Source organism: Rhinatrema bivittatum, chromosome 6 (genome assembly GCF_901001135.1).
Source record: "Rhinatrema bivittatum chromosome 6, aRhiBiv1.1, whole genome shotgun sequence".
NCBI lineage: Eukaryota > Metazoa > Chordata > Amphibia > Gymnophiona > Rhinatrematidae > Rhinatrema > Rhinatrema bivittatum.
In genome coordinates this window covers 128,813,785-128,840,040 of record NC_042620.1, presented here as the reverse complement: position 1 = coordinate 128,840,040, position 26,256 = coordinate 128,813,785, and the positions used below count along the sequence as shown (strand labels likewise).

Here is a 26,256-nt window from a genome sequence, read left to right as displayed (position 1 = left end):
CTACCCTACAGTGATACTATTGGTGGATGTCTATGAGAAAAGATGTGCAAGCGTACGTGGAATCCTGCACCTCCTGAGCCAGGCAGAAGCCTCCAGCCGGTAATCCCTGGGGTCTGCTCCAACCATTGCCCATTCCTGATGAACCTTGGATGCATATTGCAACCAATTTCATGGTCGATCTACTACCTTCTAGTGGGAACAATACGATATGGGTTATCGTGGACTAGTTCTCAAAAATGTCACACTTCGTTGCTCTACCTGGATTGCCATCTGCCCCAGAACTAGCCAAACTTTTTGTGAGGCATTTTTTCATTTACATGGGATGTCAAAACACATTGTATCAGACAGAGGAGTCCACTTCACCACCAAGTTCTGGAGAACACTATGTCGAAAGTTCAATATTTCTTTGTATTTGACTTCTGCATATCACCTCCAATCTAATGGACAAATGGAGAGAATGAACAGAACCCTTAAGCAGTTCATCCGCGCCTATGTCAACTCTAGGCAGAATGATTGGGCAGAGTTACTACCCTGGTCTGAGTTCGCCTTGAATTCGCATCCGGCATCCGCCACAGGATCCACACCATTTCATATTGTATATGGCCGTCAGCCACTTCCACCACTTCCCATACCATTGACTGGTATGTCACCGGCTGCCCAAGCTGACAAGATTCACCAACTCTGGAGTCAGACCAAGGAGCTTCTACATAAGGCTGGGCAACGAGCAAAAAGATTCTATGATGCTCATCATCAAGCGGCTCCCCAGTTTAAGCCAGGAGATAAGGTATGGCTCAGTACCAAATATATCTGGCTCAAGCTACCTTCGGTTTGATTCGCTCCACGATACATTGGACCCTTCACCGTCCTCCGATGTTTGGGACCTTTGACTTATAGCTTGAGGTTGCCACCCTCAATAAAAATACACTATGCTTTCCACGTTTCCTGATCCACAACCCCTTAATGCTGAAGATGACATTGCATACAAGGTGGATGACATATTGGATGTCCTTAAAAGAGGAAAGCACTGGGAGTATCTCATTTCATGGGAGGGATACGGACCAGAGGAAAACATCTGGGAACCTGCTGCCAACATACTGGACAAAGAGATGCTACATCACTTCCACCTTGCTCATCCTAGGAAGCCGAAACCCCCTGGGAGGGGCCCTAAGAAGGGGGGTACTGTTCCGCTTGTCGGGCACAGGTGGCTGAGACCTTTGCTGCTCACCTCCTTTCTCTATGCAGCTCCGAGTCTGGGGAGAATGGCGGCCTCCACTTCCACATGCCGACCGTCATGGCGTGCCTGGGATAGCACGGGTGCTCCCAGCAGCCATCTTACATCCGGGGTTACCTAAGGCACGCTCACGCGCGCCTGCCCCCTTCTTAAATGCATCATGACGGGAACCTCGGGGGCATCCCCACTGCATGACATCATCCGCTTACCATACTTAAGCTCAGCTGTCTTCTTGCAATACGAGTTAGCAAGGATTCCTGTCCTGCTATTTCTGCCATTCTGGGACTTCACCTCGCTGTCCTTTCTGGGTGACCTAGCTACCCGCTCCTAGGGGGTCTTGCCACACTCATGGCTATCCACTCCTTGGAGAGCCATTACTACCAGCCTCACTTTGTTACCAGTGAGTTCCTGTATCATTCTCGGATGACCCTTGCTGTTCCATTTCTGGGCCTCCTCGGTGCCTAATCTTCCATCTACCTCCACAGTATCGGTGTGAGTACAGAACCTGCTCTTCTACCTTTGTGGCACGGATTCTCAGGTTACCCCGCTTGCGGGTCACTACCAGATCCCTCCTGTCTTGTGCAACTATTTCACTGGCTTCCGGCCTACCCCACACTGCGGGCCACTACCAGAGTTGCCAGCACAAGCTACGCTTAGAGAAGATATTCACCGGCCTACTGCGCGCTGCAGATTACTAGCGGACTGATAAGCTTGCAGGTCATACTCTCTGGACTAACGCTATTGATCCGCTCCTCGGATCACCATTGGCTGTATAATAAAGTTGTTTCCTCTGTTGTCTATCACTGCTGAGACCTCACCTGTTGTGGTGAGTGCCCACAGGGCTGCTCCTTGTGGGCGGAGTCTTCACTCGCCATAACCCAAGGGCCCACTATTAGTTGGCGCAGGCCATCCAGTGCTCCTACCATGTGACAGGGGCCGGCCAAAGGCACGGATACCCTGTCACATGGTAAGGGCAAAGGACCATCGGCGCCAATTTTATTAGTGGCAGCCGATGGCCCGAGAGCGAGAGATCGCTCCTGGGACCCCCCCTGGACCACCAGGTAATTTTAAAACATTTTGGGGGGGGGGTCGGGAGGGTGGGGAAGCTAAGGGAGCTACTTTAAAGGGTCAGGGTGGGTTTAGGGGTTGTTTTTGTGTGCGTTTTTCCCGCCCTCCCCCAAAACGATAAGAGAACCCCACGAACAATTTTGTGGTGTTTTCCTATCGGTTTCAGGGAGCCCCTGATTTATGACGACTGAAAATATCATACGATATTTTCAATCGTCAAAAATACTATTCACATCCCTAACCAGCAGCCCAGTAGCTTCCTTCAGCTGCCGGCAAGGTAGGTGCGCTGGTGACTCACGGCCTTCTTCCGGCTTCAGCTACTGGTGAGATGGAAAACACTGGCGGCCTCTCAGGCCTCCTATTTTTCTGCACTATAGAATAGGGTTCACTGGTGGCCTTTTGGGTCTCTTCTTTGTGGGGGCTTTTCTTTCTTCTTCCACAGCTCACGGACCCCCTGTTATGGTCTGGCAGATCCCTGGGGATCCATGGACCACAGGTTGGGAACCACTGCTCTAAGTTTCAAAAGTAACAAGGATAAAAATAAAATAACTGAGAATAAATATTTACCCTTTAAATAAATGTGTTGCTCTCACAGATCATGGCTGGGAGGCGGTGTTTGTATTACTAATTAGTGCAGCAAAGTCACTTTTTAATTATGCAAACCTCCTTTCCTCATCACCCTCTCAACAGTGAGAATAAACTATTCGGTACCTAAGTCACCTATGTACTAGTGTAAAGGCCTATCAAAAATGGCACAAAAAGAAAGACATGTACAGGAATGTATTATTTGTGATTAAGTTTGATAAACATGATTGTATTGTTATTATGCTGTTTTAATTTTTGTGATAAAGTTTTAATAATTATGATTGTATTTTATATTATTTTGTATTACCGCTTCAGTAGCATGTTTATCAAGTGGGACATGAAGTTTTAATAAATGAAATGAAATGAATTCATTCACTCTCCTGAGATGTAGGCACTGGCAGTCCCTGGAATGTTTCTTTTCTCAGTAGCTAGAGTTATGCATCCTGTTATACAGTGTGCATAGATGGGCATGTGCTCAGAGTACACACTTCTCCCAGCGGGTAAAAGTACTAGAACTTGTAACAGTGCACAGAGGCTGGGCAAAGATCAGAATACCATTTTACATATATAAACACATTTTTTACCAGCATTAAAGCTGCAGAAAATAATTTTTATTGTGCTTCATCTTCAGTTAAAGTTATTAAGGCACAATATTTAGTAAGGATGTGTATTCCTTAGAAATGAAATAGGAAATTACAAACAAACAGTGTCATTTATCAAATTGTGTTATGGCCTTTTCGCGGGTGTTAGGGCCCTAATGCCCATGATAACGTCATAACGCCTGTGATAAAAAATGCATCATGAGATGTGTATGCAAATTTTTTTATTTTTCCCAAATGGAAAAATTGGGTGAAGTTAGGGCAAAGTTGTTGCGCCCCTGCCCGCGTGAAGTGCGGACAGGGCCTTACCTCCATGGCTGTCTTGCTCCCGATGTTGCTCCTCACGGCCCAGAGGCCGCAGCTGAAGCCAGGGCCTCGCCTGAGCCGACCGATGCCGGGCGCTCCCGTGGCACGGCCTCCATCTTGCCGGCATGGCAGGAGCCATGATGGGTCATCGCCTCGCCTGAAAGCTGATTCCTCCATCGGAGCCTGCCTGCGGCTTAGTCCTCTCCCCTCTGATATGGCAGGTATGCTGCTGTCCAGGGTCCTGAACTTCCTGTTCCTGCTCCTCCTAGGGGGCAGGCCCACGGCTTTCTTCCCTTCTTGTAGGGACAGAGAGGTGTGGTCCTCTTAGCAGCTCCTCCAAGAGAGTTGCCCTCTCAGCCCTATAAGAGGGTCCTGCTTCATTCCAGCTTTGTCTTCACATCATCTCAGATGCCCCTGAAGACGTCTCTTCATCTGATGTCTGATTCCTGAGTTCAGATCCTGACGTTTGTTCCTGAGTTCGGATCCTGATGTCTGCTCCAAGTCCGGATGTCCATGAGACCTGTTCCGGATATCTGTTCCAAGAAGTTCCAAGTTCTGCAGTTCATTCCAAGTCCTGCAGTTTGTTCCAAGAAGTTCCATGTTCCAAGTTCTGCAGTTCATTCCAAGTCCTACAGTCCGTTCCAAGAAGTTCCATGTTCCAAGCTCTGCAATCAGCTCCAAGATGTTCCTTGATGTCCTGATGTTCCTTGCTTGATGTCCTGATATCCATTGTCTTCCTTTCATGTTGTCCCGGTCCTAATGCACCAGGAGGAGGGACCCATGCCTCCAGAGATTTCCTGCTTTTACTCCGAGTTTCCATACTCCAAGCTTTTATCTGGTTCCCTAGTTCAGACTCTGGAGGATCCGAGGGGTTTCCACTACCCTGCGCTATGATACTGTCTGAGCCTGCCCGATCTCCTCGTGGTCTGCGACCAGCCATCCAGCTGTGTAGGGCGCGAAGGGGACAGTGTAGTCCATGACCAGCCCCACTTGCTGTGTAGGGCCCCTGAGGGACTCTCTTTCCTTACCCAAGTCTTCGTCCCAAGTCTTCATCTCCAAGTTCCAAGTCTTCAGCTCTACGTTTCCATGTTCCAAGTCTTCAGCTCTATGTCTCCACGTTCCAAGTCTTCAGCTCTACATCTCTACGTTCCAAGTCCCAAGCTCCATGACGCATTCCTTGAGAGTCTCAAACTCCATGTTGTCCTCCTCGTGAGTTCCAAGTTCCAAGTTCCTATATTCCAAGTTCCTAGTCCTAGCCAGAGACCTACATTGTAGTTCTGTGTTCCTACCTCTGACCAGCTCTGCTCCTGTGACACCCATTCCCGCACACACACCTCACCACGGGTGCGACTCATGTCCCGAACTGAGCCGTCCTGTGGCCCAAGGGTTCCACTCTCCCAAAACCAAGTGATGTGCGCTGAGCCAACACCATCGTCCCCTGAAGGCTGCGCTTGCAAAAAAAGTAAATTAAAATAAGGGGTGCTTAGCGTTACATGCAATAGCATAATGCACATTTTCATAGGTTTTTCGCAGGAAATAACTACACCTGTTTTCCTGGCATTATGCTTTGTGATATGACCGAAATGGAATTTGTGCTAAAAATCACAAATCTCGATTTGGGCGGGGGAGAGAGAGTGAGAGAGAGGGAGCCTCTAGGGAGGCACACATGTTAATCAACTTTTTATACTACTATAGGAGCAGTAACTATTAACTCAAGCTGAGGTTTTGGAAGTGGTCTAGGTTTTGGGGGGCAGTTTTACATGCATAGTCAGAGGTACGAACAGCACAGTACACATCAGTGAACATTTGATGTGATTTGGAGTGAGGAAAGGTACACAAAGATGAGATTTGAACATTGTACTCTTGACCTAGCCTGAAAGCAGATAGATCTCATCTTTGTGTACCTTTCCTCACTCCAAATCACATCAAATCTTCACTGTTCATACCTCTGACCGTGCATGTAAAACTGCCTCCTAAAACCTAGGCCACCAGCAAAACCTCATCCCCAAGTTACTGTGGTATAAATAATTTACTTATATGAGAGCCTTATAAATAGTCTTTCACTCTCTCTCTCTTTCTTGCCAGGAGCAGCCCAAAGTGGGTGTGATAAATTTAACATGCATTGCAGTATCTCAAAAATTGCCCTAATTATGCCATATTTTTTTTAATCACAGGTGCTATTCATAAGAATTTATAGCAAAATGATAAATCTAGGTCAAAATGTCCTGTTTCATTTCATTTCATTCTCAAAATGAAATAATTACAACTCAGACAAAATTTCATTGGTTTTCACATTTCATTTTGAAAACCAAAAAAAAGAATCACCCACCAGGCCTAGGGCCTCATGTAGGGAATAGGCCAAAGTCTAAAATATGGGCCATGGCCTATGCCAGAGAGTGATGCCGGCTCCTTGGCCGACACCCCAGCATGATGCCAGGGTCTCTGCCTAGGCTCAGGCCTGATTCCAAGGTTTCTGTTAAGACCCAAGCAAAGGCCAAGGCCCAAAAAATTTTGCTGAGGCTGGGAAAATGCCTGGCTCCCACTTATCTTGTCCATTCAAGATCTGTCCAGGTGCTGGCTCAATGCCAGGGCCCAGCCCAGAGGCTGGGTTCCAATACCTGGGTCATGGCCTAGGCAAAGGACAAAGCCCAGGCCCAGGCCCAATTCTGGGGCCCAGTCTGGAGGCCAGATCCCGATGCCGGGGCCTCGGCCTAGGCTAAGATCCAGGCCCAATGCCAGGGCCCAGCTCGGAGGCCAGGTCCCAACCCCTGGGCCTTGGCATAGGCCAGGGCCTCACCTGGAGGCCAGGTCCTGACACCTGGGCCTACACCTGGGCCTGAGCCTTGGCCTAGATCCAGGCCCCAAGACCCAGCCTGTTGGCTGGGCTCTGACATCAATCCTTGGCCTGGGATGAGGCTCAGGTGCTGGGACCCAAACTCTGGACTTGACCTGGCATCAGGGTGTAAAGCCCCAGACTGGGTCCTGGTGTTAATTTATTGCACTGTGTCCCCATTGTACACTATCATTTTAATGAAGAAAGAATAAAGAAAAGGATGTTTAAAGAAGAAGATGTCAGCATAGTTTTCAGGACCTAGCCTTTAGGCTGGGGCCCAGCATTGAGCCTTGGCCTAAGCCTAATCCATGGTCCCAGTGCCTGCCCTAAGCTGAGGTGTCTGGATCAGGTCTCCAAGCCTGATCTTTCTATAGGGCCTAGACCAAGGTTTTGGTGACCTACCTCAGCCTAGGGCTATGCACGTTCAAGGCTTTGGCTCAGGCCTAGCTTTGTCAGCTGATTCCGCCCCCCCAGACAATGTAAGTGCCAAGGAGGATCCTGGCCCCAACATTTTTCCATGTGGGAGGGATGGGTAGTGGGGACAGATGGCCTCAGGAGGCATGTTATGCTTTTACATTTGTTTTTTTATGTTTATTTCATTTTTATAAAATAAAAAAAAATATATATTAAATAAAATTAAATTCGTGGATAAAACACCCCAATAACAAAATTGAAACATGAATTTTTTTTTTTTTACAACACATCCCTAATATTTAGTGGGATACTGAAAGGACATCCTAATGAAACAAAATAAATTATTAAATGTCATGAAAAGACAGTGCAAGTACAGTTTTTGGAACGTGACTGGCAGAATGACCAACACAAAAACATATTAAATTATATAGAGAGAAACAGTCTATTAGTGTCTTATCTGAATTTTATTTTGTTTCAAAGGATGTTAGATTAATTTCTGGAGTAGCTCTTTCAGGTTGTTTTGACTTAAATGTAGCTGTCAGAGTATGTTTGTGATGTCAATAACCACTGTTCATGTAACTGAATCTCTGACATGAATCACATCTGCTTAGCTAGGGATGATCTATTATTGTATGCTATTTAATTTAATTTAAGGCATCAGTAGCATTTAACAATATGCATGGCATCAGTAGTATCTAATAATATGCATGTTTACCCTCAGTCACTTGGAGATGCCAAATGACATGCAGCGTAACATCATATGACTGTGTGTAATACTTGTCCTAGTCATCCAGGCATGCCTTGTTTTAATACTAGTTGAAGCGTGATAGTTTAATATTAATTGATGTGTGATTGTAATCCCTGTTTAATAAATTGCAAGCTTGTTTACCTAAGTGGAATAATTCTGATATATCAAAGAGCAGACTGCAAATTTACATACAGCCTGGCTATAATCAAATCTGGGGCTTGCTTACCCGAATACATTCTGGCCATCCTTTTTCTTTGTAAAACAACCCAAAAAGACAAATATATCTTTTGAAACCTTAAATTTAGGCCCAATGGATTTTTACTATAGCACAGAATGGGAAAAAAATCCATGACTAACCAGGGCCCTAAAAATTACAAACATTTTAAAATATGTACTCTATAGAAATACATTTAAGTAAATCATTATATTACAATGTACAGATGGTATTTTATAAATTAAAGATCTTGTGCAGGGCTTCCAAAACTGTGGGTCATGACCCAAAATAGGGTCACAGATGCCTCAACCAGCCGTGCATTTCAGGCGCCAGCAACAGCATTGATAATGGAAGTCAGTGTAGAGCCTTTGACCTAGCATATACTCATAGTTCCTGAAATGGCACTACTCTTGCATGAGTTTCTGTGGTTTGGGGTTGCTGCAGGGCCTGTGAACTTGCTCTAACTCTTAACCCCCTTGCTGACTCCTGTTGCTGCTTGCAAATCATCATCAGGCTTGGAACCAGGCATTGGGGGGGGGGGGAGGGGTGGAGGAAGAGTGTGTATGGGCCTGTAGAGATTGCATTGCTCCTTGCTGCACACCAATCACTGATCCTACCCAAGAGAAAAAGGTTGCCCCCTATCATCAACCAGTCTCCTTCCCACTGACCTTAGTCAGGGCAATGTTTGGAGGAGGAACTGTTTGAAGGGAGAGATCAAATGCAAGAGGGGTTTGAGGGTTGGATTAGGTATGGAGGGATTGGCTGTGGAGAGTGAGAGGGGGGGGATAACAGAAGATCGACTAGGGGAAATAAAGGATGAACTGGGAAATGAGAGGGGATCAGCAAGTGGAGATGGGAGAGAAAGATTGGCTAGAGGGAGTAAGAGAGAGGGAATGTGCAATGTAAAAGGGCATCAGCTGGAGGGGCAGAGGTTGAAAGATGAGGTTCTCCATAGGAGTGGAGGTTGAGAAAAAGGATTGATTGGAGAGGGTAGAGAGAGAGATCAGCTGGATTTCAGGGAGGTTGAGAATAGAGGGATTGTAGGAGACAGAAGCCCACAAAAATGACAATAGAGGAGAATTTGCGGTGGCTTCTGGAGCAAGATAAAAAAAAAAAAAGACCAGCAACAGACAGACAACCTGTTTCTGCACCATTTACAGAAGACCCACCTACCCAAATGGGCATGGGTTTTAATTGGAAGGGTATAGGGATTTGCAGGCACCAAAATGTTCTTTTAATTTATTTTCAGGCATGGGGGGGGGGGTTTAAAATTTCACTTTGCTTGATGTTTGTTTTAGTTTGATTCACTTACAGAACCAAAATAAACATTAAAAAAAAAAAATAATAATGAGCCAAACAGGGCCTCCTCAGGCACCTCCACCCCCTCCCCCCTCCCAGCCTTCCAAAAAAAATTCTATTATGGCCCTCTCCAATCAATCCCTACTTACTCTGTCTGTGAGAGTCCTGGATAAAGGGACTAGAGTGATGCCCACTCACTTGTACCCACTGGTGTTCTTTGGAAAATGGTGCTGAATGGCCCTAACATTGAGCCCATAGAGATGTGAAGACGGCAGTGGTCTTGGGGCAGCTGGTACTATTTTGACATCACTATGGCACCAGTCTAAGAGCAAGCACCATTTTTAAAGGGATGCCTGTGGGGCAGGAACAATTGGGCATCACCTCTGCACCTTCCTCTATTCAGGATCTCCACAGAAGGGGGAAAGTGAGGGCTAGGAAGGCCACAACCTGGCAGCTTTTTCAGGGGGTGGGCAGAAAGAGCCCAGGGAAGCCCGGGCTGGGCTTGGAGGGCTATGAATTTTTTAAATGCTAAAGCATTACCTATACGCAGACGATGTCCAAATTCTCATCCCGATTACAGAATCCTTACACAAAACAATGACACACTGGAACAATTGCCTTCAATCAATAAATCAACTGCTCCACAGCCTCAACCTAATCCTCAATAACAACAAGACAGAGATCCTAATCATCTCACAAGAGGACATGAATGGGCCGCTCTATCCATCTGGAACCCCTCTATCAATCTTGCCCAACTTAAATCATTCTCCTCATGAGAGAGATTTAGGCGTCATCCTTGATAATCAGCTAAACTTAAAAAAATTTGTAAACACCACCACAAAGAAATGTTTTTACAAACTGCAAGTCCTCAGAAAGCTGAAACCACTACTCCAATGATTTCCGAATGGTGCTGCAATCCGTCATCCTATCAAAAATCGACTACTGCAACTCCCTCCTGCTTGGGCTCCCGGCCTACACCATCAAACCACTCCAGATGATTCAGAACTCCGCCGCCAGAATTCTCACTAATGCCAACAAAAGAGAACACTTCACCCCTATCCTTAGGAACCTGCACTGGCTCCCCTGTTAAATCCAGGATCATCTTCAAAGTTCTCACAATTATTCATAAAGCAACGCACAACATCGCTCCGCTCTACCTAAGCTCCCAACTGCGCCCCAATACATCTTCCAGACCCATCAGAGGTACATACAAAGACACACTCCACACCCCCCCAGCAAAATCTTCCCTAAGGAAACGCTCCTTTTCTTCAGCAGGCCCCACTCAGTGGAATGCGCTCCCTCCAGACATCCGACAAGAACCTTGCCACACGACTTTCAGAAAGAAACTTAAAACCTGGCTTTTCAGCCAACCTTTCCAGGAACATAAACTCCCTGCTCGCATCCAGCCTGCCCGTTCCTCTGCCTTCTCCTACTTTTTGAGACTTCTGGGTGGCATGCTGGACCCTTACTGTATTCTCCTCGGCAACACATTGACTGCTACTCTCCCAAGATGTACTTCCCATTTACTACCCAATATTATTATGCACATTTCCTCATGTAATTAATTGTATTTTTCTAAATTATAGTTTTCCCACATCCCAGTTTGTATCCCTTGTTCCATGTACCACCTCCAGGCGAACTTGTTGTTCTCAGTTAAATGTAAACCGATGTGATTTGTATGTCATGCAGGAACACCGGTATATAAAAATTAAAAATAATAATAATAAATAAATAAATAAATAAGCATGGGCCCCAGGAAGGAGCGTTGGAGCCCTGGGAGGACAGGGAGGCCTTTAAAAAAAAACTAATAATACCCAAAACCTTTCAGGTATTTTTGATGACAGTGATGGGACAGTTCAGATTTTAAATGAATGCACAATCTCCAGAGAGGGGAGTGAGTGGGAGATCCATTCAAAGTCCTAGTAAAATTCTAGGTGATGCAGAGACCTGAGTAAGCAATAGACTTTATTATTTATAGAAAGAATTCACCACTGGAAAACCTTACCCCTGTAAGGCAAAGGTAGGCGGGTAGGCACCAGTAGTTTTATGGGCAAATCTACACTCTAGCAATCCTCAGGCCTGGCAAAGGTTGACTACTAGTCCTCATTCTGTATTAACAAATAATGTAAAGTCAATCAGTGAATCTGCCAGCAATTTTTGATCCTGGAACACAGAAATCTTTTTTTTTCTTTAAATCTTATATTCCGCATTTTTAAGAAAACCTGCTCAATGTGGATTCTAATAGACCCTATTACATATTGAAAATCATTTTTATGATTAAGTTGGATACAGGCAGTGTCTCAGTCTGGGACTAAGTAGCTTCAATATTATATTCAGTAGGCCAAGTCCCATAAAGCAGACCACAAAAGATGACTGGGTCCAGAACATCAGACTGACTTCCTCAAGACAGCACTAAGAAACACCAAAAGGCATGGATGTAAGTGCAATTTCAGTAAATGCCAATCAAAGACAGAATCCATCCTGGCTCAGTCTCATTTAGGAATTGTCTATTTCCATATGTTGATGATAAGCCTATTTTATTAACCTGGCAAAAAAGAAACTGCATAGGATAGATTTGCCTTCATAAAATAAAACCCGTGGCCCTTATTCTCCAAGATAACCTGGTCTAAGCCTCGTGTGATTTAGAGTAAGGATCTGAGTATATGAGAAGGTGAGGTAGTTGGGTGAAGACTGTCTATGTTAAGCTTTCGTTTCTGGATATACCTTAACCTAAATCCATCAATACACAGTTATTTATAGCAGCAAGTTTTGTCTTAACCCAAGGAGAAATGAGCAGACATACAATGGGACATCCAACAGGATAGTGAAAAAGAATATATCTAATCTGTTCTACCAACTTTCAACTTAACTGACACAATGCTTGTAAAGAATTTTCCAACACTATTTCACCTGTATCAGGGAAGAGCCAAGAATACTATAGAGATGGAGAGGCTGAGCAGATTATAGAGAGACAATAACTAGATAAGGAAGCAACCATGTAATCACTTTATTTCAGAAGAGCCTAGCCAAGTCACAATGCTGTTGTCAAGATTTAGAAGTCCAAGAAAGAAAGCATGGACAAATGCACAGATAGATAATACTCATTACTTTCATAGCAGTTCCAAAATTATCAAAATACAAAGAAAACTCTTGCAACTTACTTCTCCTTGTGAGTTGATCATCCTCTTCTCATCTATTTCTGTAAGAGAGAAAAAGACAAAGTTAGAAAAAGAGAAGGCAGGAAATGTTCCCGTTATGTACCATCCATTGCTAATATATTCTAAGCATGTCTGGAGCTGTAGACATGCTGGCTCAAAGTGCATTGAAATTGATTTTTTTTTCTCTATTCACTAAGCGTGGCTTGGAACAGAAATTAGATAATTGTTGCATTGTCAAACCAACCCAAGGTTTTCTGAACTCAGTCTGCATTTTTATAGATCTCGCATATGGAACCATACAAGACTACCATGAATGCTAGAGAGATACATTAAATAGATAAGAAAACATCCTGTTTCACTGGTATTGATGCCACAAAAATAAAGTCTGAGATAAAAAAAATGAAAAGCTTGAAAAAAAATGTTAAGAACTTACTATGGCCAATATCATGCAACCTGCACAAAGTACAACAATGATCACTAGGTACCGTGTTTTCCAACAAAGTAATTAAATCAGTATTGAGAAATATATTAAAACAGAAATGCAATTGAGCATACATTCAGTGTTTATCTAAACAGTGCTTGTAAGTTAATAATTACTGAGAACAATATAAGAAGAAATTTCCTCTCACACTGGTTGGAAAGAAGAATCACAAAGCTAAGCTAACCAGTCACATACTAACAAAAGTGCCTAATATATTTCTCCTTCATTGGTGTGAGATTGGGGTAAATTCAATAGCCTGCATTATTTGCACTCTACACTGGCAATTTTAGCCCATACGCATTGCGGTCAGTCTTCAAAAGGAAACAATGCACTATTTCCCATGGATCATGAGCAAGTGCAAAGTTTGCATGCTGAAGTCATCAGCCTGCTTTGTGCCTACTGCTTGTACAGATGACCATGAAGGTGGAAAATGGGGTGCATACATTTGGAAGAGTCAAATATGTGCATCCATTTACTCCCCCCTCCACCACTCAAACCAAAACACCCTTTCAGGAAATGGAATGCCTCTTTTTAATCTGGCTAAAACTATGAGTATGTATTTATTTATTTATTATTTTTATATACCGACATTCGATCTGAGATATCACATCGGTTTAATTCAGGTACTGTAGGTATTTCCCTATCCCCAGAGGGCTTACAATCTAAGTTTTTTTGTACCTGAGGCAATGGAGGGTAATGGAGGCAATGGAGGAGTACTAGAAAGCTTGTGCATATCTTTAGCTGGATAGAGGGATATTCTCTAGTAAGCCATTTTGCCCAGGTAAATTGCTATCTACTTAGGTAAATGGTATTGAAAGTTGTTTTACCCTTGTTTCAACTCTTTGGGAGGAGCAAATACTTCAACTCTTACTCAACTGGCGTTACTCTGTAAAAAATGCACTATACTCCAGCGGTACTTGACTTTGCAACTCTATGAGATCATTTAAACATGAGTGGGGGTCTGAAAGAGTCATAATCAAATGCTCTCCTTCATAAATTGCTACATACATACAGAATGCCTTTCCTTCTACGGTGTCGATTGTGTTTATAATATTATTTGTATTCATTTTCTGATGCTTTCTTATTTAATGCAAATTGTATTTACTTTATATCATTGTGGTGGTTATTCTGCATCGTCGGGCATACGTTAGCAGGCAAATATGCACATAGGTGACACCAGTTTTTAAAATGGACTTACACAAAATTAGCCAGGCAAAACTCTGCACACAGTTACATCTGCTATTTTGTGTGCATGCTTTTGCTGCCATAAATTATGCACAGAATATTTCAAATAAAAAAGTATTTACCCAAAGCCTCAAACCTGCCCACTCTTCACCCCATGGAACGCCTCTCCCCTCTGCGTGCAAAAATACCCGCATACAGTATGTATGCATTTAATTTTATGCATGTAGTGGTTGTACAGTTTTCTAAAGGGCCATTTCTGTGGGTAGAACACGACTTTACCTGCAGAAGTCCCTTTCAAAAATTACCCCTTCTGTGCTATCATTTATTAATGTGTTAATACTACTTAATATCTTTTTAAATACTGTGTGTTTTTTATTTGGAGAGTTGTGTTTGTTTACAACTTGCTATGTGGTTCCCGGCCTCAAATCACTTGTAAGTAAGGTGGGTTATATGTTTTTCAAAAAATTAATAATAAAACTATGTTCTTTGGTAAGGAAGAGTTATATGGCATTACATAGAAACATAAGACTATGACCTACAGTACTTGAATGTAATCCACTTTGAAGTGCCAAAAGGTGAATTCAAATAAATAAATAAATGCAGCAGATAAGGACCATAAGGTTCGGCTAGTTTGCCCAGTTTCATTTCTAGTTCCCCATGCAATTCAGAAAGACAGCTGTAGTACGTTTAGCAATTAGATTCCTACACAACATGAAGGCACATTGATCTGGTGCCTTGAAACCTTCAAGTTATTAGTATCCATTCTAGAATATGCAAAATTGGTCATAAAAGCTTTGAACTGGACTTTTTATTACCCCATAATAAACCATTGGCTGACTGCTGTATGTTAACAATGTTCTGTAAGAGAAACATAGCTAAAATGTGACAGGGATGTACAAATCTGCGGTATGCTTTAACTTTAGCATAACCAAAATATACTAGGGATGTGCAGCCCCAAAATTGTTTGGTTTCTTTTTTTGTTTTTGGATTTTTTCCATTAAGGTTCTGTATGATTAATTTTTTTCAGTTTGGTTCATTCACCAAACTGAACCCCCCCCCCAAAAAAAAAAAAAAAAACCATCAAACAAGCCACCACCCCCAAAACAAACAAAAAAGAACTAAAACAAAAAAACCCAGTCCTCTGTTGGAAGTAGATCTTGGCATCAAGCCCAATCTGAAGTCCAGGGTTGGTAATTGAACCTGATCAGAAGCCCATTCCTGGTTCCGAGACCTGGACCAAACCTTGGACCAGGCACTGGGGCCCAGTACTAAGCCTGGTCCTGGCACCAAGATCCAACCTAAGGCCTGGTCCCAGTGCCCAGCCTGATCCCATCGCTGAGGCCTGGATTCACCTCCATACCCAACCCGAGGTTAAGTCCCATTGCCAAGACCTGGTCTCAGTGCTGGGGCCTGACCCAAGGCCTGGTCCAAGTGCCAAAACTTAGGATCGGTTCCAGGGCCTGGTCAAAGGCCAGGAAAAGATATAAGATTTTGCCAACTCTAGGCACTTTTGGTGCTTTCACCCTTCCCCAGCTACTGTAAGGGACTGTTACAGGGTAGCAGAGAGCTTTTCTGTATGAATGAGATTCAGCAGAGCTGGAAGACACCAAATCTTAGCTAGCCTGCTGCCCTTAAATGTTTGCTACCCTAAGCACTGCCATATTGGGTGCCTATTGAAAACTTCAGGGCTGCCCGAAACCTAATCCTGTCACTGAGGTCTAAGCCTAGTCTGAGACATGGTCATGGGACAGGGGCCTAACCTGAGGCCTGCTCCCAGTTCTAGAGCCTGGCCAAAGGCCTGGTTCCTGTTCCAGAGCCTGATCCAAGGGCTGGTCCCTGCACTAGAGTCCAACACAAAGCTTTATTCTAGTGTCTAGGCCTGGTCCCAGTGCTGATGCTTGGCCCAAGACCTGGTCCAGGTGCTGGGAGCCTGTCCAGAGATCTTGTCCAGGTGCTGAGACCTAGACTGGGCACTGGGCCCTGGCCCAAGTCTTGGTCCCATTGCCAAGACCTAGGTATGACACCATGACCTGGCCTATAGCTTGGACCCATAGCCAAAGCTTGGCACTGGAGCATAGCCTGAGGCCTGGTCCCATTTTCGAGGCCTAGGCCCAATACAGGAAACTGGTCCAAGTCCTGGTCACTTTGCCAAGGTCTAGGCTTGGCACTCTGCCTGGCTAAAGATCTGATACTGTTGCCGGGGTCTTTGCACAGCACTAGGGCCCAGCTCCAGGGATAGGCCCAAGATCTGGTCCCATTACCTAGGTCTAGGCTTAGGACTAGGCCTCCCAACATCTATTTTCTTCTTCAATCATCAAAAAATGATAAGAACATAAGAACATAAGAAATTGTCATATTGGGTCAAATCAAGGGTCCATCAAGCCCAGCATTCTGTTTCCAACAGTGGTCAATCCAGGCTACAAGTATCTGGAAAGTACCCAAACACAAAGTAGATCCCATGCTACTGATGCCAATGATAGCAGTGGCTATTTCCTAAAGGGTCACAATTTTAAAACCCCGCCGCACATAAATACCGGGAGATACGCGAGTGGCCAGGCCATGAGTACATTGAGCACATTTTCAAAGCGGCCTGGCCATGTGCATATCTTCCGGTATGCACGGAAAAACCGGGTTTTGCAAAAGGGGTGGGCTGGGGGTGGGGGCCGGTCAGGACAGCACCATTAGGCGCTGTCCCGGTGAACTGCATGCCAGCAGCTGGCCAGCATGCAGAACTTACTGCAGTGCTCATGAGAGTAGGTAAGTTCTAAAATTTAAAAAAAATAGATTAGTTAGTGGGGGTTTAGGGGTCGGGTAGAGAGGGAAAAAGGAGTAAGGTTGGCTAGGGGGTTAGGGAACTGGGGAAAGGTCTATTTGCATCAGCGCACGTTTGCTAAAAAAAATTCCTCCCCCTTGCGCATGCGAATCGCCACCAGCCCGCACATGCGGTGACATGTGTATGTTATAAAATTGTCGCGTCCATATGCACATGCCAGGAATCATGCACACATGGATGCCCGTGCACCCCTTTTAAAATTGACCCTCTAGTCAACTTGATTAATAGTAGTTAATGGATTTCTCCTCCAAGAACTTATCCAAACCTTTTTTAAACCCAGCTACACTAACTGCACTAACCACATCCTCTGGCAACAAATTCCAGAGCTTAATTGTATGTTGAGTGAAAAAGAATTTTCTCTGATTAGTTTTAAATGTGCTACTTGCTATTAATAACTTCATGGGGTGCCCCCTAGTCCTTCTGTCCACTTGAAGGACACACTATCCCTAAATAATGCCATCACTGCAGCACCTTACTCTGGAGAGGATGGCATAATTTTGAAATGCTTCCATTGAAATGTACAGCCATACATCAAAATGGCAACACCCGCTCCAAGAGAAGGCATCACAGTAATGTCACTGCAGTGCATCTTTCAAGTGGAAGGCAACATTTTTCAAAGTCTGAAGAAGAAAGAAGATGTCAGGAGTCCTATTCCTAGGCTTTGGCATAGGATCATGCCTTGGGCCAGGTCTAGGCCTCAGTGAAAGGACCAGACCTCGGGCTGGGACTTGGGACCAGGCCTAGACCTTGGGCTGGCCCTGGCACTGGGTCTAGGCCTAAGCTTAGGTGATAGGATCAGACTTCAGCTGGACCAGACCTTGGGCCAGGCTCTGGTGCCAGATCTAGGCCCCAGTGATGGGACCAGGCCTTGGGCCATTGCTCTCTGCTGGGCTTAGCCTTCAGTGATGGGACCAGACTAAGGCCTGGTATTGCCGGAGACCTCATTTTCTTTCAATATAAGATTAGAAACATGCTAAAAACGTTCCAGGTATTTTTGTAGAAGGCAATTTTCAGTTCATTCTATTTATGCTTTCATTTTAAATAAATGCACGTCCCTAAAATATATGTATTAACCAGATAACTGCATCAAATATATGTAAATTTAATAGATGAATATTCATTGAGGTTGATACTCAAAGGTTTTGTTTGGGAAATTTTAGTTACCCAGTTATACCCAAGATTTGAATTTCCCATCCATCTCACCAGTAAAATATTACCAGGGTAGATCATTTCCCAACTAAAATGCAGCCTGATGACAAAAGAGGCAGAGCGGGGCTGTTCCAGAGGCATGACTGCAATTCACCTGGCTAGCACCAATATTCAGTGGATAAACTTAACTGGGTAATTCTTGTCAGAAAATTCACTGTTCTAAAGTTTCCTGGGTAACTATTCCCAGGTATATTCAACAAAATACTTATCCAGGTATGTTTCTTTGGACATGTGGGCAAAATTACCTGGGTACTTTTTCCACTCCCTGGCTTACTCAGTATGGACCTCTCATTGTTGATATCCCAAAAACTAAAGTCTCAGAAAATGGGGACCAAAAACATAAGGTCAAAGTACTCTGTTCTAACTCTCTCTACTCATCCTTTTATCAAGAACATCCTGCAGAAAAATAATCAAAAGTAGGGCCTGCACAAGCAGGGAAATTTAAGAAACAAAACCAAAATCCAATCCAATATCCGGACCCTAAGATAGTGACTAGAGCACATGATCTGCTGCTCCCAAATTGGGGAGTCGCAACCCAAGACCTCTACTCATTAATCTCCCTGAACCACCCCAACAAATTAGTACATTCTTCTGGTTAGGAAAACCAGAGGTTCCTTAGACCTGGAAAACAAGAAGCACCATATATCACCACTGAAAAAGAGTGGTAGAAGACATCACCACTCCTCCTTCTCTGTTGTGATTTAGGGAAAAAATCCTTGAAATCCCTATGGACATGCTTGAGTTAGGGATACTAACCACACAAGGATTCCCCAGTAGAAATGTTTAGCTTTTTAAATACAGAGATTGTAGGACCTTCATGAACACAGCTTGAAAATGTCAGCAAGCCCCATAGACCTCTGGTCCAACTTTATTTTTTTTAAATGTATTCTTTATTAACTTTTTCATTTATTACATCATGAAAAACACATTTACCAATATGTACTCCACATATTCAAAGCAATTATTTAAACAAATAATACATTTCCAACAACTTTTTCTCAAATGGTGCACATAAAACATAATTGGGGGAGATCCTCCATATTAATTCAAGAAAAAGAAACATCTATAGGTCCCCCTTAAAACATTAGGGACCCTTACTAGATTAACTTCAAATATAAGGAGGAAGGAGACTTTAATTTTCTTAAGTACCCTTTACCATATATATATTTCAAACTTCTGATACCGTTTTATCTAACAAAAATGTTTCTAAATGCAGTGGATCCGAAAAACCAAATTTTTTCCCTTTATAATTAATATAACATACACACGGAAATTTCAAAAAGAAAGATGCCCCTAGAGTAACCACACGTTGTTTTAAAGCAAGGAAGGCTTTCCTTCTTGCTTGGGTAGCCCTAGCTACATCATGAAAAATTTGGATTTTGGCACCACAAAAAGATACATCTTTATGAAGAAAATTTTTTTTGAATAGTCTATCTTTGTCTTGTTCTGACTGAAAGGAAATGAAAAGAGTAGACCTATTCTCAATTATGTCTAGAGATTCCTCCAAGAAGGTAGAAATACCTAAACTAGGAGGAGACTCTGTCCCACCATCTTGAATATTTCTTTCCCTTTTCTTAATAAAATAATATATTTTTGACAATTTAGGAAATTCCTCATCTTCATACATTAAGACTTCTCTGAGAAATTTTTTAAACATTTCTAATGGTGAGAGTAAACGAGTAATTGGAAAATTTACCAATCTCAAGTTTTTTAATCTCAGAGCATTTTCCATTTGTTCTAATTCCTTATGATAATTAGACTGTCATGTATAAAAGTATTACCAGATGACTGAACCACTTGCATTTTCTCTTTCAAGTCTAACACCTCCTTTTCACACTCTGATATTCTTATCCCTTGTTCATTTATTTTCTCAGTATTTAGATTTATCACAGCAGACAATAATCTATTCATTATGGCAATATTGTTATCTAGTTTAGAAATAATTTTCCATACATCAGATAATGTAACATTGTCAGGTGTAATATCTCTGACAGTGCTACTAGAAAGAACTGGTATAGATTCACCCGATAAAACTTCAATCAATGATTTTTCAATCCCTTGGTTTTCAGTTCGGGTTACCAAACTTACTTCCAGGGGATGGATTCCTACCAGTTCTGTCGCCAGTTCAGTGGATGGGCTCTTACAAGGCTGCGGACTGATGGAAGCCAAAGATAGGCTCCCAATAACATCCTCACTTGGATCAACCCTCTGCCTCACCACATGTTGATCCATTGGGCCGGTACTCACTTGGGGCACAGGAGATGAAGTCAGAGTCCTTGCTTTCCTTTTCTTCCCCATCTGAAGAAAATTTTAGCAAAGACAAAGTTCCTGGCCAAACACCCAAACTCACCCGGACGAAGCCGGACTAAGCCGCGCGCCCCTTTGGCGTGCGCGGCTTAGGCGTCGCGCCGGCGGCGTCTACACACCGCCCCGTTGAAGATTTTATGAAGGCAGCCACGCCCCTTCCAACGTGCTCACGCACTCTGCCTCAGCTGTTCCAAAGTCCCGGGGCTTTCAGCTGATGAACAAACTCAGCAGGTGGAATCGAAGAAGCCCTCCTTAATGGCAGGTATCGGGGAGCAGGGGGGTAGCCGGTAGCCCACTCCTTCCTCCTTCTCTCTCTCCCCCGGTCCAACTTTATTTTAATTTATTATCAACAATTTTTAAATGACTCATTTTTTTTTGTTTTTGTATAAAATATCATGAAGGTCCCGGGACAGATAAATCGCACACTTCTTTAACCCAAGACAGAGAGCTAGAAGTTCTGAAAATTTTTCTTGCTCTCTATCTTGGGTTAAAGAAGTGTGCGATTTATCTGTCCCGGGACCTTCGTGATATATTTTTTTTTTATTTATATTTTATTAACTTTTCCAAAATAAACATCAAAGTATTCCACTTTGCACAGAAACATGGCATCATATTCGCAATAATGTTACAACATCAGAAAAATATAAATCAGAAATAATCCCTTATTGTTACCCTTTAGGCCACTAACACTATGGGGGGTGGAAGGAACAGAAGGAAAAATACAGGTAATTATTATTTCTAAAACAAAAAACAGGCTGTCCTGAAATACCCTAATTATCAAAATGATGAGCTAATTTTAGTTCTCAATCCTCAACTGGGCTCTTTTCGATTGTATAAAATCCTTTAACTGTTCTGGCTGGAAAAAGATATAAATGTCCCAATTATATTTCACTGCACACTTGCAAGGAAATCTCAGGAAGAATGAAGCTCCTAACACCAATGTTTCCTGCTTCAATGCCATAAAGCTTTTCCTTTTTATCTGTGTGGTTTTCGTCGTCTGGATATATTCTCAATTTGGCACCCATAAACAGTATCTCCTCTTTTTGAAATATGCTCTCATTACATCTGCTAAATCTTTCTCATTATAGAATGTAATCAATCATGTGCTTCTTTCAATTATTTCAAATCCCGAGGATTCTAAGAACTCTGTCAGATTAGCAAAATCTCTTGGGGTTTCTTGCACATTCTGTCTGTTCTTATTTGGCAAAAAATATACTCTATCCAGGGGTGGGGTTTCTTGAGAAGGAAATTCCAATATTTCAGTAAAGTACCTTTTAATTGTACTAAGAGGAAATTCCCCCACTATCCTGGGAAAATTCAGTATACGTAAGTTAAGATGTCTTAACGCATTTTCAATTATTTCTATTTTTCGGTTGATATTACCACAATCTTGAATTATCACATTTTGCACAGATTTCACCTGTTTGATTTCATTTTCCACTTTTTCAAATTTCCCTGTTACTTCCTGCTTTTGTGTTTCAAAAGTTTTATTCAGCAAATCCATTTGTTGAGAGAGGACATTAATTTTATCCGAACAGTCCCCACAAGATTTTGCTATGGCTGATGTCAAATGCCAAAGAGCATCCAGTGTCACCACCTCAGGCTTAACCAAGCCAATCAATACTCCGGATGGGGGATCAGGGGATATTGTAGGCCCATCTCCTCTACCTCCCGCCTACGCTTCTCCACCGTCCCGTTCGAACTCACCGGGCTGAATCGCCTCTATCTCCTAGAGGCTGGTGGCTAGAGAATCCTGTGGCATTGCTCCCTCCTCTTGCTTGTGCTGGATCTCCACTTCGGAGTCCGTCCTCGAGCGCGGTGTTGAAGTTTCTCTAAGCTCCGGTGGTGGCCCCTCATCTGGTGGGGATAGCGATATTTCGTCCATGGTTAGCTCTGCTCCTCCTTCTGCGGGTCCAACAGCCGGAACGCTATTCCCCTGTGGTGTGGGTATTTTGGAGCACTGTTGAATGGTTCTTTGCCCGGGAGGCAGGGTGTTTACGGAGGGGTAGTTCCTCACCCTGCTTTTTCACTTTGGAGGCATTACAAACACAGGAAAATGAGTTTTACAAGGAAATTCGCCCGCAGCAAACAACAGTGCTACTGGTCAGGATGCCATCTTGACTCCACCCCCCTTCGTGATATTTTATAGAAAAACAAAAAAATAAGTCATTTAAAAATTGCTGATAATAAATTAAAATAAAGTGCCAGAGGTCTATACGGCTTGCTGACATTTTCAAGCTGTATTCATGAAGGTCCTACAAATTCTGTATTTAAAAAGCTAAAAATTTCTACTGGGGAATCCTTGTGTGGTTAGTGTTTGATTTATAGTTTCCTCAGATTTCTGAGGTATATTGGGCTTTGTGCCTGATTATTGAGTTAGGGATACAACATTTCCTGGAGGGTTTTAATGATGCACAATCCCTCTCCCTCTCCCTTGTAAAGAAATCAGTAGATCTAGGAGTCACAAATGAAACTCCAGGGAGGATGACTCAGAACCAACATCAAGAAACATTTTTTCACAGAGATGGTGGTAGCTGTCTGGAATGCCCTTCTGGGGGAGGTGGTGAAGACAAAAATGGTGAAAGATTTCAAAGGGGCATGGGATAAACACTGTGGATTCTTAAAGGCTACAGGATGGAAATGAGGAAAAGAGTGCATGGGGGTAATTTGCTGGTGTGTCAGTTACTACTCTTAACCAATAAGCTTTCATACTGTTGATGCAACTCCATTATTGCTCTCTGTTTTAACGGCAGGGGGACAAGAGGAAAACGGGAAAAGGGGAATTAGTTTCAGGCAGCAACCAGTAAGGGCACTAAATTTTACGACCTTGGAAAACAAATAAGCATTTATTTATTTATTCACTTTTTATATACTGATATTCGTGAGAGCTTCATATCGGTTTACATCACAAGTCAATGTAGAAATCCAGCAATGCATAACGTTACAATAATCAAGAAATAAACTGAGCTAAAAAACAATCTTAAAAAACATTTAAAACATTTTAAAATATAATTACTATAAATCATTAAAATAAAATTTAGATTCTAACAAAAATAATTCTAGCTGCCCATAAAACTAATGAATAATGTAAAAATAAGTAAATAAGTAAACTAAAATTATAAATTAAAGCAAGGGGACCAGTCTGACTATGAAAAATGCTTGTTCAAATAGCCATGTATGAATATGTAGAGCGGCATTCAGCATTCCGATTTTGCCACCGTATATTGTTTTGTGTATTAAGGTCAAACTTTTGAAATGAGTTATGTAGTAAATGGGGAGCCAATGGAGGTCTTTCAGAATCGGAGTGATGTGATCGCATTTTTTGCTGCTGGTTAAGAGCCGAGCTGCGGCATTTTGTAGAAGTTGTAAATGGCAAATCATCGATGCAGGAAGGCCTAATAGCAGGGCATTACAATAATCAAGTTTGGAAAATAAAAGAGCCTGAAGAACTGTTCTGAAATCATTGGTATGTAGTAAAGGTTTTAATTTTTTTAGGATTTGTAATTTGTGAAATCCCTCCTTTACTATAGTTTTAATGGACTTCTTAAAATTGAATTTGCTATCTAAAAGGAACTTGCTGATGCTGCTGTTACTATTTAACCAATAAGCCTAATACTTTTGAAGCAACTCCAACATTGCTCTCTGCTTCAGCGGCAAAAGGTAATGGGGAATTGGACTCAGACAGCAATCAACAAGAGCCCTGACTTTGATGGTTTGGGAAACTACGTATGGGGCTGACCTGTAAAACAAGGCAGATTGCTACCATTATGGGGGAAACATGTATGGCGCAGCTGATGCTACCATAAACTTGCTGGGCAGACTGGATGGACTGTTTGGTCCTTTTCTGCTATCTTTTCTATGTTTCTATAAACACCAGTAAAATATTTCAAAACAGCAGACGCAGCAAATAGCACCTGAAAAATAAAACTAAATAAGATTTTAAAAATTCATTCTCTCCATACCTGGGAACTTTTGATTTCCAGTCAGCCTGGGATTGTCGTGGAGTAGTGGGAGTGGAATGCACAAATTTTCTTCTCTCTTTCTTAAACAAACACACACACACACACTCTCCCTCTCAGACAAACCTACAGGCGTCTCCAGCTCTTCTTTGGTTGGGATCTACCAGCAGCCCCATGCTCTCATCTTCATTTCAGCTGCTGGCAGGTTGGGATCCACCTGCAGCCCATTCTCTCTCTCAGGCACACACAAACACATACACACACACACAAACACACACAACTGAAGCAGATCCTATTCTCTCTCTTTTTGTGTGTGTGTCTCTCTCTCACACATACACACACACACACACCTCAGACAAGCTTCCATCCCAGGAAGGCTCCCATTCATACACACACATACACATTTGCAACCCAGGCAGCCTCCTGTTCACACACACACACACACACACACACCCATCTCAGGCAGGCTCCCATTCACATACACACACATGCAGACCAGGAAGTAAGGGTTTATGGGTCATTCATCCTCCACTGCTGCTGCTGCCAGCCTGTTCCTTCTGTGTGGAGGACAGCTGTTCTGCAGCTCCTCTTCCTATGCTGGCCCCAAGGTAATTCAACACTTGTGGTGCCAACACTTCCTGTTTTCTCATCTCGCGAGAATAGAGGAGGTTTTAGCACCGCGAGTGTTGAATACCACGGGACCAGCACCAGAGGAGGAGCTGCCAGATGGGTTTCCTCTGCTGTGGACTCCTCTTCTTCTGCCACCGGTGGGATCGGGTGCACCGGCAGCATCATGGACCTCCTACTTCTGCCACCGGTGGCAGCATCACGGACCTCCTACTTCTGCCACCAGTGGCACTACCTACCTTCTTCTGCTGCTGATGGGATTGGGTCCACTGGTGGCACTATGGGCCCCTAAACCACCAACAACATCTCACCTCGACCAATTAGATGGCCCTCCTATAGAGATATAAATAGGTGCACACAGTGAGGCCTTCCCCAAAGGCTTTCTCTCTCTCTCTCTCTCCTCCCTGATCCTGCCCCTCCAAAAATTTGCATTTGCACCATGTATTATTGATCATAACGCATGCGTTATGACATTAACACATTATCGTATGCGTCAATACCATAATGCATTTTGATTAATGACACTAATAGTCGGACAACCTGCTTTGAATATGAACCTCAATATGATTTATAAGTGTAAAATAAACCAAAGCAACAAATAAATAGATGCTGCAAAACTGATAAAAGAAAAGTGTAATAAGATGATAAGCATGAAACATGGGAAATATAAGGTGCACATTATTTAAGGAGATTAAATATTTCTAAACAGCCCAAATATATAGCATTAGTTTATGACTGTAGCTGAGTGAACAAGTTTGGATTAAATGTGCATGCACATTATCATCTTTGTATATTGGTCCAAAAATGGTATCCCAGCCTGTGGTCTGTTGTATACAGGCCCTGCAGAAAGGAAATGGAATGTTGAGATAATGGTGCATTTAATTCTGGACTAAAGTCATGGAGCAATTAGCTGATACTACTGATAGACAATGGCTAACCAACATCAAGTGCAGAAAAACCACACCCTAAGGTTTGCATTTCATTTCTTAAATCCAGAAATTGAGTCTGTACAAATTGATCAGGCATGGTATAAAAAGTTAATCACCACAAAACTACGTGGGAAGCAGCACAAATCATACAAAATAAATCAATGACAAAAAAAGCTTAAATCCTAATCACGTGCCCTCAGGAACTTCAAATTTATTGTAAGATTTACTGTTCCCGCTGAAGCATTTTTCTACATGATATAAGACTCCCGAC

General features: G+C 43.0%; 1 protein-coding gene across 1 annotated transcript in view; it reads right to left on the bottom strand.

The window, feature by feature from the left end:
• PPP1R1C (protein phosphatase 1 regulatory inhibitor subunit 1C) overlaps positions 1–26,256 on the bottom strand; it is a 180,796-nt gene that overhangs the window by 77,585 nt on the left and 76,955 nt on the right. The window contains exon 4 of the mRNA XM_029605922.1: positions 12,459–12,496. Coding sequence (XP_029461782.1) covers positions 12,459–12,496 — 38 coding nt within the window. The remainder of the gene's footprint in view (positions 1–12,458; positions 12,497–26,256) is intronic.